Genomic DNA, 15,668 nt, shown 5'->3' with positions numbered 1-15,668 from the left:
CTTCCCATTCTCCAACATGTCCCCTTCTGTTCCCCTCCACCCTAAGGGCCCACCTGGGTAAGGCCTTCCGTCCTCATCTCACCAAAATACAGGCCTTTTTCCAATTAGTCTTAAATGAAACTTAGAACACATAAGGTTGCTGTAAGGTAAGCAACATTTTTTTTTTTTTTTTAACATTTGCTGGGAGCATGTGATAGAGTTAGGACAAGAGGACAAATTGTGTGGTGCATCCCCATCCTTACTCTGGAGAATGGGGGAGGCAGCTGGCCATAGATGTTTAGAGGGATCAGTCCCCTTCTCATCTGTGCCCGAGGGCAGGAGAGAGGGAGGCAGGACTTCTGGCTAGGTATCCGCAAAGGCCCGCAGCGGGCAGGCAAGTCTGGGCCTGGGTCTGAGGCTGGAGGTAGGATTCACGGGCTCCCAGTATTCCTAAGGCCGCCTGGGTGTAGGGGGAGGCCGGCATCCTTGGGGGACAGTCTGCTCAGGTCTAGAGGAACACGTGGGGCTTTGTGAGCCAGGATCCATGCTGGGGCGCTCTGGGCATTTCCTGACCCAATCATTGCCTCATTCATATGCTCACTTCTAACCCATCTGCTTATTACTCAATCTTACGTTCATTGTTTCTTCCCTTCCTCATCCCCAAAAGGATTTAAGATATTCATACTAGCCCCTATTTTGTGCCAGGCACACAGGGTTTCTGGAAGGCCTTTTGTGTGTTTTTTGTTTCTTCTTTGTTTAAACAAAGTCTGTTATTCTAACAAGGCCTAGACTGAGTTTCATCTCTCCCCCCCGAGAACTCCTTAATTGCATCATCTGTGATCTCTTCTCTTTGGGTCATTTTCTATACTTATGCTCTGAATCATGTTATTTCCCTATGTAACTGTATTTTGCTCCAACACACTCCATCTCTCCAACCGAACTGTCAGCCCTTTGGGGATGGGAATTTAGCATATGCATTTTTCATACCTACTAAGGTCCTCAGGACATAGTAAGCCCTCAATAACAGGAATTGCATTTGGGAGAGACAGGCCCGTCTGCAACCAAGTGGTTCTTGACAAAGCACTCTAACCAGGACAGATAATGAACTCTGAGTTTCTCGGGAACACTCACTGGAGCATGAACAGTTTAAATTACAAGGTCAGCTAGGAGGAAGACAGTAGATAAAATTCGAAAAGCAATAAAGTAGCAATTTACATCTGTCCTCCCCAGAGACCAAACAGATATATTATAACACAGTGACATGTTAATGTTGGCTGTCTGCTGAGGAGTGAGTGTTACACGTATACACTGTGTTGCACCCATTTTCAGTTACTGTGAACTGTGCTCGGAGTAGGCAGGTTCCCCTTTTAATATTGACCAGCTGGCTGAAGGAAGCAACTGCCAGAATCTAGAACTTGACCCCAAGACACTTCGCTATTAAAGGGATCAAGTGACCCAGTCTGGGGAAATGAGGAATCGATGCCACGGTCACCCTTCTCCCTTGGCTGCCACTCCTGTGGGGAGCAGAGCAGATGGGGGAAAAGGGAGAAATCGGGGAGTTTTAAATGGGGCCTTTAAAATGCCAGTGTACAGAAGAAGGAAGCTGGTTCCCAGCACAGCCAGCCTTCCCTTGGCCTAAGTTGACTTTTCCTTGCCCATTTAACCATATTCCCTTGGCCCCTATATCTTAGTATTTAATTTTGGGGTATTGTTTGCTTCTATTATCTTATGCTTTTCCTCTTTATTTTATGCTCATTTCCTCCTTTTAATCTCTTCTATCATCTAAGTTTTTAAAAAATACTTTTCCAATGAAAAAAAGTTTTTTGTTTTTTTTTTTAGAATTTCAAACGCCCCACGTGGAGCTTTTAGTGAGAAAAGGACTGGCTTTGCACACAGAGGACCAGACCAGGGCTTCTTCCTGAGTGGGTGCTCAGGTGGGTTCCTGTCCTTGGAACCTGCTTGCCTTGGCCCAGTGTTGCTACAGGGTCACAGAAGGAAATACCTTCCTGGTGCACCTGCAACTCGTGGAAAGAAAAGCACATTGAAGGTGGTCAGTAACTGCCACGGTGAGTCTACATTCATTGTAACCTTGAATCACTTCATAGGATCATCCGTGCACAGTGCCCAATGCAGTGTTTAAAATCAGCTTTCCACTTTTCCTTTTCCTTTTTTCCTAGCATCCACCACTGTGTGGCAGGCACCGGCCTAAGGATACAGAGGTGAGGAGACTGCCTTGCTGCTCCGGTGGATCTCAAGAGTTATCGAGACAGAACAAAATGAGATGTGTAATCTTCCGCAAGTGTTCTAGTTTCTGCCCCACCACCCTCCTTGTGTGTAAAACGTCCTCTTTCTTGGGGGTGGGGGGAGGAGGGCAAGAGGAGCTGCCTACTATTTTATCCAGGCTTAATGACGCCTGAATGGGCACCATTTGTCAGGCACGTGTGGGAAGCTGGGAGCTCCAGGGGGGATCAGTGGCTCGGACCGCGGAGGAGCGTGAAGCTCAGCGGGACCAGTCCAAAGGGGACGCAGCTGTCGGAGCTCCCCTAGGCTCTACTCCCCTGCTGCCCCCAGCCCGGACTGCCCTGGACTGCCAGCCCCCTGCTCTGGGAGGACCGAGGACCTGCCGTCTTCCTTGGACATCACCCGCTGCTTTGAACATTGATTGAAAAATTAGTTCCATGGAATTGTTAGATCCTTTACATTCATTGTCTTATTTAATTTTTACAAACGTGCCATGTAGATGTTTTTGTTACTTTCATTTTAGGGGTGAGGAAACCGGACTGAAGAAAGTCTAGTAACTTGGCCAAGGTCACAGGGCCGTTAGTTGTCGGCACCAAGACTGGACGCTGGGCCTAAAGTGACCATGTGTTTTAACCAAGACCCTGCACTGCCCCTCTCTCTCGGGGATTCTCCACAGCAGCAGTGGAAAGTCTTGGCCCTCTAAAAATTCCAGACTTTTAAGTGCTCTACAAAACACAGCATACTGAACCATCATTTGCTTCTGTTCTCACCTGCATTCACTCACTCAATCACTCATTTATTCACCCAACGGGTGTTTCCCCTGTACAATAGTCCCAGTTGAAGGGAGGCAGTCTCTGAACCCATGCCTACCGTGGATAGGAGACAGGTAAGCGATTCAAGACTTCAAATACTAGATCTCTTTTCCACGTGTTTTTTCTAATCTTTCAAAGAAAACCAGTCAACAAATTATTTGTATTACCTTTAATAGACATTGAAATAGGTTTCTTTTACTCTAATGGGTAACAAGTTAAAAACTGATCCAAGATGGTAACACCGTATCCACCTGACACATTGTTTTAGAATCCAAACATTCTGTAATATCACTTTCAATTTTTTTTAAATGTCTAAAAATAGCTGTTCCCTGCTCCAACCTTTATTGGAAAAATCCAAATCCACCGTATGTAGGGTATGAGACATTATTAGTTAGCATGGCAAAATAAATTCCCATTATGAAAGAATTCGTTGTCCCTTAAAAGGGCGTAATACCGAATGCCAGTTATCAGCCGCCTTAATAAAGAAATGTGTGGGCAGAGAAACTTAAGAGGATCCACAGGCTCATGAAGACCCTGGAAGTACAATGAAGGTAAATCAAATCAGCACGAGGTGGCTTGAATTACAAAACTGGGACTCATGGACAACTTTTGGGAGCAAGCCCACTGGACAGAGCAAGGACAGGAGCTCCTCCTGTTATCCAGGAGGCTGTAAGGCTTTGCGCTGAGGTTGAGGGGAGTGGGATCGTTGGGACGCGCCTGGATTTTCCCACTCCTCCCCGGCTTCCTTCGCTCGTGTATCCCGAGGCTTTGTGAAAGAAGATACGTTTTCGACTAAAGTTTTGTAGGAGCAAATAAAGTTCTGCTTGCTTTCTTTTAAGCCACAAGGTTACAGCGTGTGAAACTAAGAATTCTGCTGCCCTCTAAGCCGGGGTGCACCGTCCTTCGCGTGAGTGTACCCGGGTGGCTGCACTCCTCAACCTCCTAAGTTGCAAGGCCCCACGTAAGGGAGGAACTGTAGCGGGTGAATGTGGGACGGGGCTCGACTCTATCCTCCTTGCCTTCCAGCCGCGGGGCCACGGAGGCCGAGGAGCGCATGCACAGCGCCCCCGCACGGCCGTTCCCGAGAGCCTCTTCCCGGGTGCAGCCACCCCGCGCCGCGCCTCCGGGGCCACGCGGACTCCGCAGGGCTCCAAGCGCAGCCTTAATCGGGTCAAAACTTCGACCAGCGGCCCCCGTCCCGAGAGGGCCCTGCCTTCCCGCCACTCGCAGAGAGACGGGCGGCCGTACCCGGAAGGCGGTCAGTGCACTCGCCCCCGCCGACTTCCGCGCCGGTCCCGAGCTGGACAGGGGTCGCGGGGCGGCCACCGGGTTGGCTCCCGCCCGCGCCGGAAGTCCGCGCGTGCGCGTTGGTCGGCCGGGGCGCGCGTCCGGCGCGGAGCGGCGGGGGCGGGGCCGCTCACAGGGTGTCCCCACCCCCGCCCCCCGGCGTTCCGCGGTCGCCGTGACAACCGGAGCAACGGCGGCGGGCGCGCGGGTCCCGCGCCGCCTCCCGGCCGCAGCGCCAGGCAGGCAGCCGCCGCCCGGCCTTGCAGCTTTCCCCGCCTCCTGGCCCGCGGGGAGGGACCGACCCGCCCTCCGCCGAGAGTGAGCGGCGCCCCGGCCGCCGTCCGGGCGCGCGCAGCCAGCGGGCGCGACTATGCCAAGATGGTCCTGCAGGCGCGGAACAAGCACCGCGACGCGGCCCCCAAGCCGCCCCGCGCCTCGCCGTCGCCGCTGAGGGGGGCGCCGGGCGCCGGGGACCCCGGGCCCGAGCGCGCGCCCCCGTCCCCCGGGCGCAAGGGCGCCGCGGGCAGAAAGGGGCCCCGCGCCGAGTCCACCTCACCGCCCTCCGGGGGCGGCCTCGGGGGGCGCCTGGCGGCCGGGCTGCGCGGGGCGCTGGGCCTGCGGCGTGCGGGGCGCGGCCGGACCTGGACCACCCTCCTGCTAGGTGAGCAGTCCCAGCGCGCGGGCGCCGCTGGACGCGGAACTTTGAGCCGCGGGCCCCCGTCCTCCGCTCCTCTCCCGCTTCCCTGCCGCCCAGCCCCGCCCCCGGTCCCCGCCAGTTTGCAGCCCTTTCTGACTTTTCCTGGGACGTCCTTATCTCTTCCTCCTCTTTCCTCGGCTTTCCCCCCGGCTCAGGCCGCCCCGCTCGCTTCCCACCCGCTCTCGGTCTCTGCTTTTTAAAAAATGGCCCCGAGATCAACAGCTGCCCGGCCTGGCCGCGAACGGGCAGGTCTGCGCTAACGAGACTTGGGCGCTGCTCATTGGCGCGCACCGGCCGCCTCGCCGTTATCTCGGCCCCTGCCCGGGAGGGTGCTTTCCTTGGGGTTGGGTGCGATCCGTAGAGCCCAAAGCCAAAGCTCCTGTCCTAGAAAGTTGCTAAACTTACAATTAATTTTTAACGTCCTTTTTTCTTCTTCGCCACAAACACCACCGATGGCACTTTATTTGTGATTCCCCTCGGCAAGTCACTTTCCAGGGTGTTCTGGGCGCCGGAACCTTAATCCTCCCCACCGACAGAGGAACGTTTGGTGTGGAGGTCTCCCCTCTCCTCCCGCTGCCCTGCACCAAAATGATGATAAGGAAGGAGGTGCTGAACAAAATAAAGTTGAAACATTCACAGGTTGTGGACCGACCTCAGGTTTCCTTTGTTTCCTGATATGCCTCCCGATGAGGCAAGTTATAGCAGTTTGGATAATAGGCCTAATTTTTCTGCGTCAGCCAGTAAAATGCTCTAACACTGCTGTTCTTATATAACGCCATTAATGGGCTTTGGCTACTGAATTATTTAACTGTTGGTGATTTCTCTCTTAATAGTCGTTTCCAATTCCCTTAGTGACCCAAACGAATTTGGAGTTCAATATAGGCCGAGAAGTAGAACACAGCAAATTAACTTGTCCTGAGATCACAGCCGCCGCTGTTAGAAGCCACTCAATTATAAATACCCAGAGTCATCACTGTGTGTATGTGTTAATTAATGGGCTCAGAAAGATTGCTATTATTACTGGGGTACTTTTTGTCCTATTGTAGAGTCAAGTGTAGAAAAATTCAGAATTTTAGAAGTGTACCTTCATCCTTTTTTCAGTAGGAAGCTTGCCCAACCTTAGTGGTGTGCAGGTTAGGTGAGTTCACCTTGGGGAGGCAGCATGGTATAGCGGATGAGATGCTCCAGGTTTCGTTGTCAGTGGTGAAGTGTGGTTTAAGTTTCAGGTTATTTCCCTTGCAATCCTTTCCTCCTCTGTGACACGGGATTATCACCTCCCTACCTCACGGGCATGTCCTGAGGAGCAGACCTCTAGGGTGGGTAATACATGGAAAGGCACTTGGCATCTAATGCACTTAACGTGTTTTAGTTGCTGTTATAAAGGCTCGTGCATAATACGTGCCTTCTGGTGACAGGATAGAGTTGCATTTTTCTTGACTGGCCAGTGTGAGCGTTAACAACTTTATCGTCGAATGTGGAATGGTGTCGCTTCTTCCGGAGGGTTATGGTAACAAGTTAGAGAGTAGTAACCTTTGCCATTTTCATTTGCGCCCGTTTTCTTGTAGCTGCGTTTCCTGTGACTCTTTTGATACTGGGTGGTTGAAATTTCGATTTAGTGATGCCTCTATTTCAGTACAGTTTTGTACTAATAAAACAGTGTGGCACTTCACTAGACTCGCCCCTGTGGCCGTCGGAAGGCGGCACAGTGAAGGAACTGTCCTGTGTTCTTGGGTGTACGCTGGTCATGGGCCAGCAGGTGTGTGGAGATTGGATGGCCAGACCAAGGTCCAGAGACTCTCTGTCCTTGCTAACCATCCGCATAAGGCCCCAGGGGCAGCGTGGGAGATGGTTCTGGAGAATGATGGGACCTGGGATGTTTGGTGTTCTCTCTGGCCATCTACCCTCGGATCCTGCAGAGGAGCAGAGTGCAGACATTCTTAAAGCTGCTTCATTTCTTCTCCTTCCCCCTCCCAGAACGGGGGACAGCTGGGCCAACTGTACGGCCTCCGTGTGGGCCTTTGCTACGACAGAAATGGCTTCAGGTAGGTTCAGGAAGAAGTTTTAAAACTTGATGTTCCTTGATACAAGCACAGATTTGAAGAGTTGGAAGAGGATGAGGGGTCCCTAATTCAATTTCCCTCATCCTTCAGGTGTGCTCAGTCCTGGTCAGGAGCCCGCTGGCTACCCAGGGGGCCCTTTCTGCCTTGGGCAGTGTCAAACATTGTTTAAAAATCCATTGTAATACACACATTTCTCTCATTTGGGGGCATGATTTACGATTCATTTAATGCTCACAGTTGCAAAGAAGAGTTCTCGAAATGATTTTTTTTCTTTTTGTATCATCCAGGGGAGGCTGTGGTGTAGACAGAAGGACCTTGGCCATGTCCCTGCAACTTCTCTGAGCACAGCCCACAGTCAACAGTAGAGTTCACATTAAAATCTGCCCACACTCCTGAAGTGCAACCCAGTGCACACAGGCACGTGTTTGCCTATTTGTGTATGTCAGTGTCCTGGCAGGAAGCATTTAACAAAAGGGCTGTTTTCCGGAATGTGAGCAGGCCTGGGGAATCCACAGAGGATCCGGGAGCACCCAGGCATCGTGAAGGGGAAGCGGAGCGTCGTCAGGAGCTGAACCCCAGAGCTGTGCCTGGGAGTGGGGCTACCAAGAGGAGCGGCCCCAAACGCTGTCCTGCAGCCCTGTGTTCTACTGGGGCCTCTCCCTGGCTGACCAGCCGGAAACCCTTACTAAGGGCCCGGGGAAGCCATCTGTAGGGTCAGCCTCCCGGGCTGGGAACAAAGCAGAGAAGGGTGGGGAATGTGTTTGGAGAGGCAGCCAGGGACTCACACATGTGGGCATATGCGGAACTAGAACAGCAGTGTCATGTGAGAATACTAATCCCCGTAATGTGCACTGGACGCTGATTTTTCTATCTGCCCTTTTAAAAAATGCTGCGTATAAGCCATTAAGCTGATTTCATGATCTGCTGCTATGACCCATGCTTTGCAAACAGTGCCTTGGAAGAACCACGTTCTGACTCTGTGTGAGTTTCAAACTAGGCAAGTGCATGAGCAGAGCATTGAGCTTCTCTGAGCCTCAGTTTGTGCAGGAGTGAAAATGGGAGACCTGGACTAGACTCGTGGCTGTGAGCCTTAGCTGTATACTAGCGTCACCTGGAAACTTGAACCATCCAGGTAGCTTGGCCAGTGGCATCAGAGTCTGGGGGTGGGGGAGGGATGGGGAAGCAGCGGTAGTTTCAAAGTCTGACATCCCGCCTCTCCTTAGGAACAGATCCCCTGGCATCCTGAGCTGGCCTCCCTCCTGCAGTAATCCCCTGGAGCTGAGTGAACCCTCTCCCCCTTTTAAACGGGGGCTCAGGCCAGTTTGCGGAAGTTTCTCCTAACCGCTGGTGTAGTCTTGAAACAAGCTCTGAGTTGCCATTTATCATCTGTGGCTGTTATTTTAATTAGAGTTGGGAGGAGAGTGATGCTTCCTGTACCCAGGTCCCTTATCACAAGCGGAAAGACAGAAGGATAGCCTGGGAGGGCTCAAGAGATCATGGAAGGGGTGCTTTCCTTTGCGGAAGTGGAGAATGGACAATTTTAAGGTGCAGACGAAGCTTGTCGATGGTGAGACTTTAATTTAAGATGCCATTTAAAAAACAAACACCATGCAAAATGTAGCCTGAATATGGAAAAGATAGGTGGTAAACATTGTGGTTTATCTGCTGCCGCGGGTCCTGCTTGAGTCACTCCAGCCACCCGCCTCGCCCCTGAGGCCGAGGGCGCCTGCGCCTCTGCTCCCAGCAGGCTCTTTGCTGTCCGGGCCTCACAACCGCAGTGCCAGGACATTTGGGGTCGAATAATTCTTTCTTTGAGAGGGGTGCTGTCCTGTAAATTACGGGGTGTGTAGCAGCATCCTTGGCCTGCTCAACTGGCCCTGCCCAGTTGTGACAACCCAGATGTCTTCAGAGATTGGCAGATGTCCCTTGGGAGGCAAAATTGCCACATTTAGAAGCACTGCTTTTACCATCCACGACTTGGAAGAGCCTGGAAGCCCATATCCTTGGAAAGACGTGACTTGGAAGGGGCAGAAGGCGGAGGAAGCTGGATGGGCAGAGGGTTGACTCTCGGTGCTGGGAACTGGGATGGGTGGGGGACAGCCAGGCAACCTCAGCACTGACCTGCATCTCGATCCTGTTGCTTCCTTTAAAATATACAGATCGCTCAGTATTCCTGGCTTTTTGTTGCCTCATCTTTTAAATGGTGATAATAAGTGCTTCGCCTGGTTACGGTAAAGAATAAATAAAACACATAAAGTCACAGTAGCTTCATTCACACCCACCAGCCGGTCAGCGCCCGCTGTGCCCGGTGCTCTTTGTTGGGGGATGACAAGGAGAAAGAGGGAGGCTCCTGCCTTCGGGAAGCGTCCATCTAGGGTCAGGGCGAAGAAATGAAAGTAAATCGCACATTGCAGGAAGTGCAAACAAACAAGTGGCGGAGATAGCCAGAACAGGAAATACCCCTTTCGGTAGGGTCAAGAAGGCTTCTGGGGGAGCCGCGAGCTGAGATGCAGCGGAGGAGAAAATGCAGGCTGCGCAGAGCGCGCGCGCGGGGTGGGTGCCGCGAGTGGGTGCAGCGGACAGCGTGCGCCGCTGCCGCCGGGCAGAGGCAGCGCCTCCGTGAGAGGGGCGCAGACCTGAGAGGGGCGCAGACCGGATCTCCCTCGGGAGGGCGGGGTGCTTCCCCCAGAGCGCTGGTCGCGCCGAGGGGAGGGGCGGAAGTTTATGTTAATGGGGGAGATAGTCGCAGGGACCGCAGCCGGGGTGCCAGTGGCCAGGTGGGGTAGTTTTTGACTTTATTATTTATGTGCTGAGTCCTAAGTTTTTGTTTTGACTGTTCATCTTTTGCCATCAGATTGTACTTTACCCAAACCATTAGAACACGACTCTTCCAGGGAAGTTTGCTAGTTTTCTTTAGTTACCATTTTAGTGATTACTAGTAATCTGAGTTAGTAAAAATGACATCTGTTTCTAGGTCAAGACCATTATGTGGATGTTTAATGCCATAAAAGGCAGCCTCATTCCATAGGAAGGATCAATTCTATGTGACCGACCTTTGATAATTCAAGAATCATGGAATACGAATAAACTTTAAAAGTAGAAGAATTAATTTTCGGAGCGCACAAATCTACAACCATTGTAACTATTATTTTTGCTTTCATATACTGTTTATTTTCTCAGCATTATCTTTTTTTTTTGCATGCATATAAATGAACAGTTCACATATCTTTACGTTTGGCACATTTCCGCATGTTTAACTTTCTTGCCAAAGTGCCCAGTTGTCAGGTGTGTTTTCAGCACTGTCACTGCACATACTCAGTGCTCGGATGGCATTTTGTAATGTTAACTTAGAGCAGCAAATGGTAACATAGTAGCACAGTCACCAGCATCCCGCAGAGGCTCCCTGTGACTCATCCCACTGACCGGGGATGCAGGTGCTTTTCTCTCCAGTGGCACCAACTAGATCTGAAACGCAGGTATGAGTCACTTGGCCAGTGACTTTTGAAAACCGTCCATCTTGACAGATTTTTAAATGGAGAAGGTTGTTATCATTGGGAAGAGAGAGGCTTTGTTCCGGTTTTTGCCAACTCAGGTTTGCCTGAGCGTCGCTGCCTGCACTGTGTTTTCCGACGACCCCTGGCCGTTGTCACTGCTTTCTGGAACGCCATCTGTCAGTGCTGAAATCGTCACACCTCTGCACTTTTTTCCACGTTTTCATACTGATCATAAAGTACTTACGTAACTGGCACAGTGCTGCTGTTTTCCACTAAGTTTAACATGTTTTAAGACCTTATTTCTCATTCTTTTCTCATCTTTGATCTCCATGGAAACCATAAAAATCTAAGACTTAAAGGTTACCTCCTGCAGTTTCACAGGGGAGGAGACGAAGTAGTCCCTGCGAGGCCGGCCGCCGGCCTCAGTGAGTTCGCGGGGCGGCGGCGGGGACGGAAGTTAAGGCCTGGCGGCCTGTCTGTCATCAGGTTGCCGGGTTCAGATCTGCAGTCTGAGGCACGTGTCAAAGATACCGGAGTGGGAAGCTGATCTCGTTCGTCCCCAGAGCTGATCGTTCCCTCTGGAAGAGCGCTCCCTTGCTGGCTTCTGCTTGTGCCGAGAGTCACGGGCTTTCCTGCCCTTGCGGTGGGTTGGCCTGTCCATCTCCGTTTTGTCCTTGCGGAACTCGTTTTTTGAAAACCTAAAATACTAAGTTGTTTCTGATGATGTTAGTTGGTTGTTTGACATCCATATACAAATAGAGTAAAAGAGTAAAAGCAGTATCACCGTTTTCATAATCACTTAAAGGCTAAGTAAGACATTGTGATATCCCAGGCAGTTCACAATTTGGGGAGAATCCACAGTTTTAAAATTGGGCTGGTTTATCCAACAATGAACTTAAAGTCTCTCGCTGAATACGAGGGGCTGGGGGGTGTCTGGACCTCTTTTCCCCCCGGGAAGACGTGCAGCTCCCACAGGGCCCTGCGAGGTCCGCTGAAGCTTTGCAGTTCCACTGCCTGCTCAGCGCGTTCATTGAATGCGCATGTTGTTTTGGGTGTGTCTTTCATCTAGGTGTTTGTTCTCAAAATACTGAAACGCATTTCTGTTAATAAGGAGAAAGTTCGTCTATGAAAATTACTAATGTGGGTTACTGTTTGATTTAGAAATCTTTGTGCTCGCATTATGTGAGGGCAAGATTTTAAAGGAAGTTAGAATGTAGTTCTTTACAAACGCATATATTGGGTAATTATTTTATTAGGTATTGCCTACTTTAAAATATGTGTATACATGCATACTCTAAAAACGTGAAAGTTTATATATTTCTTTGTTTAGATGCCTAATTATGTTCTGTTGGGGGTGGTGATATGCACTTACTATGCTCCATTTTTATATGTTCACTTTAAAATAGACCTTTGTCCTTGATTTTTAAGGTATATCTAGGGACGTCGCTCTTGCGTGTCAGTGCACCCACCCCCTTGGCTACAGGACCCTCCTGCCCTGGGAGGGGGGGCCCTCTCGCTGGGCAGCTCTGCTGAAAGCCCATGCTGGTGTCTTGGCTCTCAGGGTACGCAGGGTGGGCAAAAGGTTTACGCTTGTAATACAAATACACACTACAGTAGTTAATCAGTAATGGTACAAGAATATACTCGTGTCCTCACAACCGCCCCTGCGGAGAGTGACGGGCCCTCCGTGAGCGTTGTCTCAGTATTGTCATGACCGTTCACTCTCTGCACCACCAGTATTGGTGGTGGGGGTTCTCTCCTCATGCTGGGTCCGAGTCAACGTCCAGCTCTTTTATAGCTGCTGCTTTGCTGACTACTCGCCGTAAGTCGCACCTAAGTTGGAATTATATTGCAAGGACCGCCCCGCATCCCGCTTTAATAAACCTGCCCTGATAAGGTCATTTCTCATCTGCCCCCTCAGGTCCCTTACAATTCATGGACCTTTGTGCCGTTCGAGTAGTGCCCGTTGTATTCTCTCGTTATTTTATGTACCTAAAACTTACCGCGGATTTTACCTTCCAAGGCACAGATATTGGCTAGTTTCTTTAATATTCTTCTCAGTTCCTGGGAAAACGTGTTGTGCATCTAGTAGGCATTTAGATACCTGTCAACTTTGAAGCACTTGTACCTCACATGCAAACGTAGGTTGGAGGAAGGCGCTGGGCTTGCGGTGTCCAGGGCTGCCACCTTGCCCAGGCTCAGTCCTAGGATGTCTTTTCTCTCGATAGTTTATTGCACAGAAACTGGGTTTTGGTTCATTCTAGGTACTATGGACTAGACGTGTTTTTTCACTTTATTAATTTCATTGTTATATAAATATTTATTTTTATGTAATGGGACCGCTTTGGGCAGTTTAGAATGCTTAGATGTTGTCTTTAGGTGTTTAGGTTTTTATTTAATTGAGTATATTCTGTAATTTCTCTTATGTGGTGATAGCTGCTTAACAATTGGATGCAGCGAGGTGCCAGGCACAGTGTGAGAGATGTAGCCAATGGATGAATTCAGCACACGCTCAGCCCCAAGGCGGCCACAGTCTAGCAGAGGAAATAGTGACCAGCTTATTCAGGGGCTGTGATGAAGGTGCTGTGGCTGGGGTGGAGGACAGGCTTCACCAAATGCTGTATTTGAATTCCTGTGGCTTCTTCAGGCGGGAGCAAAGGCATAGCATCATTGGAGCGCCAGGTGTTTTAGGGGACTGTTGCCCAGTGCGGCCGCCGGAAGCCCGTGCGGTGGGGTTGACTGGAAATGGGCCGGTTCCTGCGTGGGCCCCAGGTGTGCGCCACGGGAAGCCAGGGGGCATTCAAACAAGGGGCGGAGATGCCGGGGCCCTTGCCTGCGATGCTGGCTCATCCTCCAGGGCGAGGGGATGTGGGACAGCAGTGCTCTTATTGGTGACTCCCGCCTCTGGAAGGAAGCATTTCCCCTCTGAATGGACAATGAGGAAGTGTTAGTCATATCAGGAAGGGGTTGACTCTAGAACTTGTCGAAGTTGACTTGAAAACCTTGCCTAATAGATTTAAGGGAATGCCTTAACCTCTTTGTCACTTTTGTCACTTGAGGCTTAGGGAAGCTAAAACTCATTTTTGAAGCATAGATTAACCTCGATTTAGGGAGCAAGTTGTGTTTTTAAAATTTGCAAGTCATTTTGGATTTAGAATACATTTCTCCATGTAAATACTGTTACTAGGTGAGGTCACCACATGCCCCTCAACGGGAGGAGAGGCAGCTCTGTCAGGTGGTGGAAGGAAACCGGGATTTGGACTTAGAACCCCTGGGCTCCCAGAGGACCTGCCGGTGACCGGCTGCGCGCCTGTGGGGGGAGTGGGGGGGAGCGCCGCTGGAGGCCAGCCTTCCTCAGACGGGAGACCCTGTGAACGCCTTGGGGCGGTTCATGCACATAGTAGCCATGGAGTCACGTGGAGGGGAAAAATGTCCAGGGTGGTGGGGGGGCGTGGTGATGGTGGTCAGCCAGACAAGGCGCTGGCAGCAGGTTAGCACGGAGGGACACCGGAGAAGCAGCCCACCCCGCCTTCATTCTTGTTCTCACACCTGGAGGAGGAGGAGGAGGAGGAGGAGAAAAAGGACTTCAGAGAGTGGAAGGCCCAGCTGAGGAGGCTCAGAAATACAGGTTGCAGGGCTCTACCTCCTGGTCATCCTGATGGGGGCTGGCAGGGCTGGAGAGGGACCAGGGCTTCCAGCTACTTGGGGAGGGGAGAGGGCCAGAGAGCAGGAGAGACAGGTAGGGGGCTGGGGGCTGGGGCAGAGGGAATGAGGGTGAGGAGCCCTGGAGGACTGATTAGAACAGTAGGGAAGAACCCCCTGTCCCTTGACTTACTCCTCATTGCTGCCGATGCTGTGGCCAGGCGGTGGGGAGCGGCGGGGCCCTGGGCTTGCCCGTGGGGCCGTGGGAGGGCAGGAACACAGGCCAGGCCTGGCCTCGGGGCCTGCGGCTGGGACGGGCTGGGAGGAGGAGTGTGGAGGGGCACGAGTGCTGGGGGCCCCCAGGAGCCCCCACGTCCTGCCCGGCTCCTGGTGCTCCGGCTGCGGGCTGCCCGGTGCGGGAGCCCGGGCTCTCGTTCTCAGTGAGTCCCTGGCGACTGTTTTTGGGTGAAGAAAGAAAAACAAACTGTTATATGCACGTGTGTGTGCCTGTGCCTATGTGTGTATCCATCAGTCAAAGTACGTTCATCTTTGGTTTATTATGTGGACATGAGTTAGGATATTTTTTGTCCCCCTCCCCCCTCCAAATTACACCAAGTTGTACGCGTTAATTCAGCAGGCCTTTGAGTCTGGCGGCGTGCTAGAGTAAAGTTCAGTGATCGCTTCTGTGCTCAGGGAGTTCTGTTCTATTTTGTTTCAACAAGATTCTGATAACAGAAGAAGAATAATTTTCAGTGAAGAGGCTGCTCAAGTCCTAGGAACACTGAAAATTGAGATAATGTGACATATAACCCAATACAGGAATATCCTTCATCAGAATGTGGAAGAGTCCCATTTAGTGTCCGAGTGTTGGAAATTGATGTGCTTCTGGCAAGACAGCAGAGCCTTCCAGGGTTCTCAGCTGTAGGGCTGTGGTCTCCTGAGTTAGGCCTCACGTGAACCTTCCCTTGAATACCTTTTTGTTATAGAATAGGTTTGGATCTTTTAAAACTTAGTTTTATGTTTTGATTTAAAAAAAACAAACTTGCTATATTTACTGCAGTACCTTAGAGTGAAAAAAATATAGCATATGTGTTAAAATGGAAAAAAATGGATTGTCAATTCTGTGACACTCCCAAAAAAGTATAAACGGGTTTGATAATCTCTAGAATAAATTTAGAGAAAATTGGTTTTAATCTCTTTTGTAGGCATGAAGGCAAGAAAAGTTCTTAAAGGGCGCCTCCAGAAGTTTTTATCGTTTCATGTGTTTATGCTTAAATTATATGTTCACAAGGCAGTGAGTATCTGCTTGTGCTTTCATTTTCAAATGACATATACGTATAATTTATTTCTGTTTTGAATAAATTAAAGCATAGCTCTACATTTTTATATAAAAATAGCTTCTATAAAACATACTGCCTATATCAGCTGATAAATTGCAACTCTTTTCCTTTTATGT

At 50.6% G+C, this 15,668-nt stretch overlaps 1 protein-coding gene across 1 annotated transcript in view; it reads left to right on the top strand.

The window, feature by feature from the left end:
* Positions 1 to 4,676: 4,676 nt before the first annotated feature.
* Positions 4,677 to 15,668, top strand: part of DPY19L1 (dpy-19 like C-mannosyltransferase 1) — a 68,807-nt gene continuing 57,815 nt past the window's right edge. Inside the window, exon 1 of the mRNA XM_054571351.1 lies at positions 4,677 to 4,980. Within this exon, the coding sequence (XP_054427326.1) occupies positions 4,698 to 4,980 (283 nt within the window). The 5' untranslated portion in view covers positions 4,677 to 4,697. The remainder of the gene's footprint in view (positions 4,981 to 15,668) is intronic.

Source organism: Pteronotus mesoamericanus, unplaced genomic scaffold (assembly GCF_021234165.1).
Source record: "Pteronotus mesoamericanus isolate MK-2021 breed Mesoamerican mustached bat unplaced genomic scaffold, CSHL_Meso_final contig_220, whole genome shotgun sequence".
Lineage (NCBI taxonomy): Eukaryota > Metazoa > Chordata > Mammalia > Chiroptera > Mormoopidae > Pteronotus > Pteronotus mesoamericanus.
The sequence above is the reverse complement of the archived record's forward strand: the minus strand, read 5'-3'. Positions and strand labels throughout refer to the sequence as shown.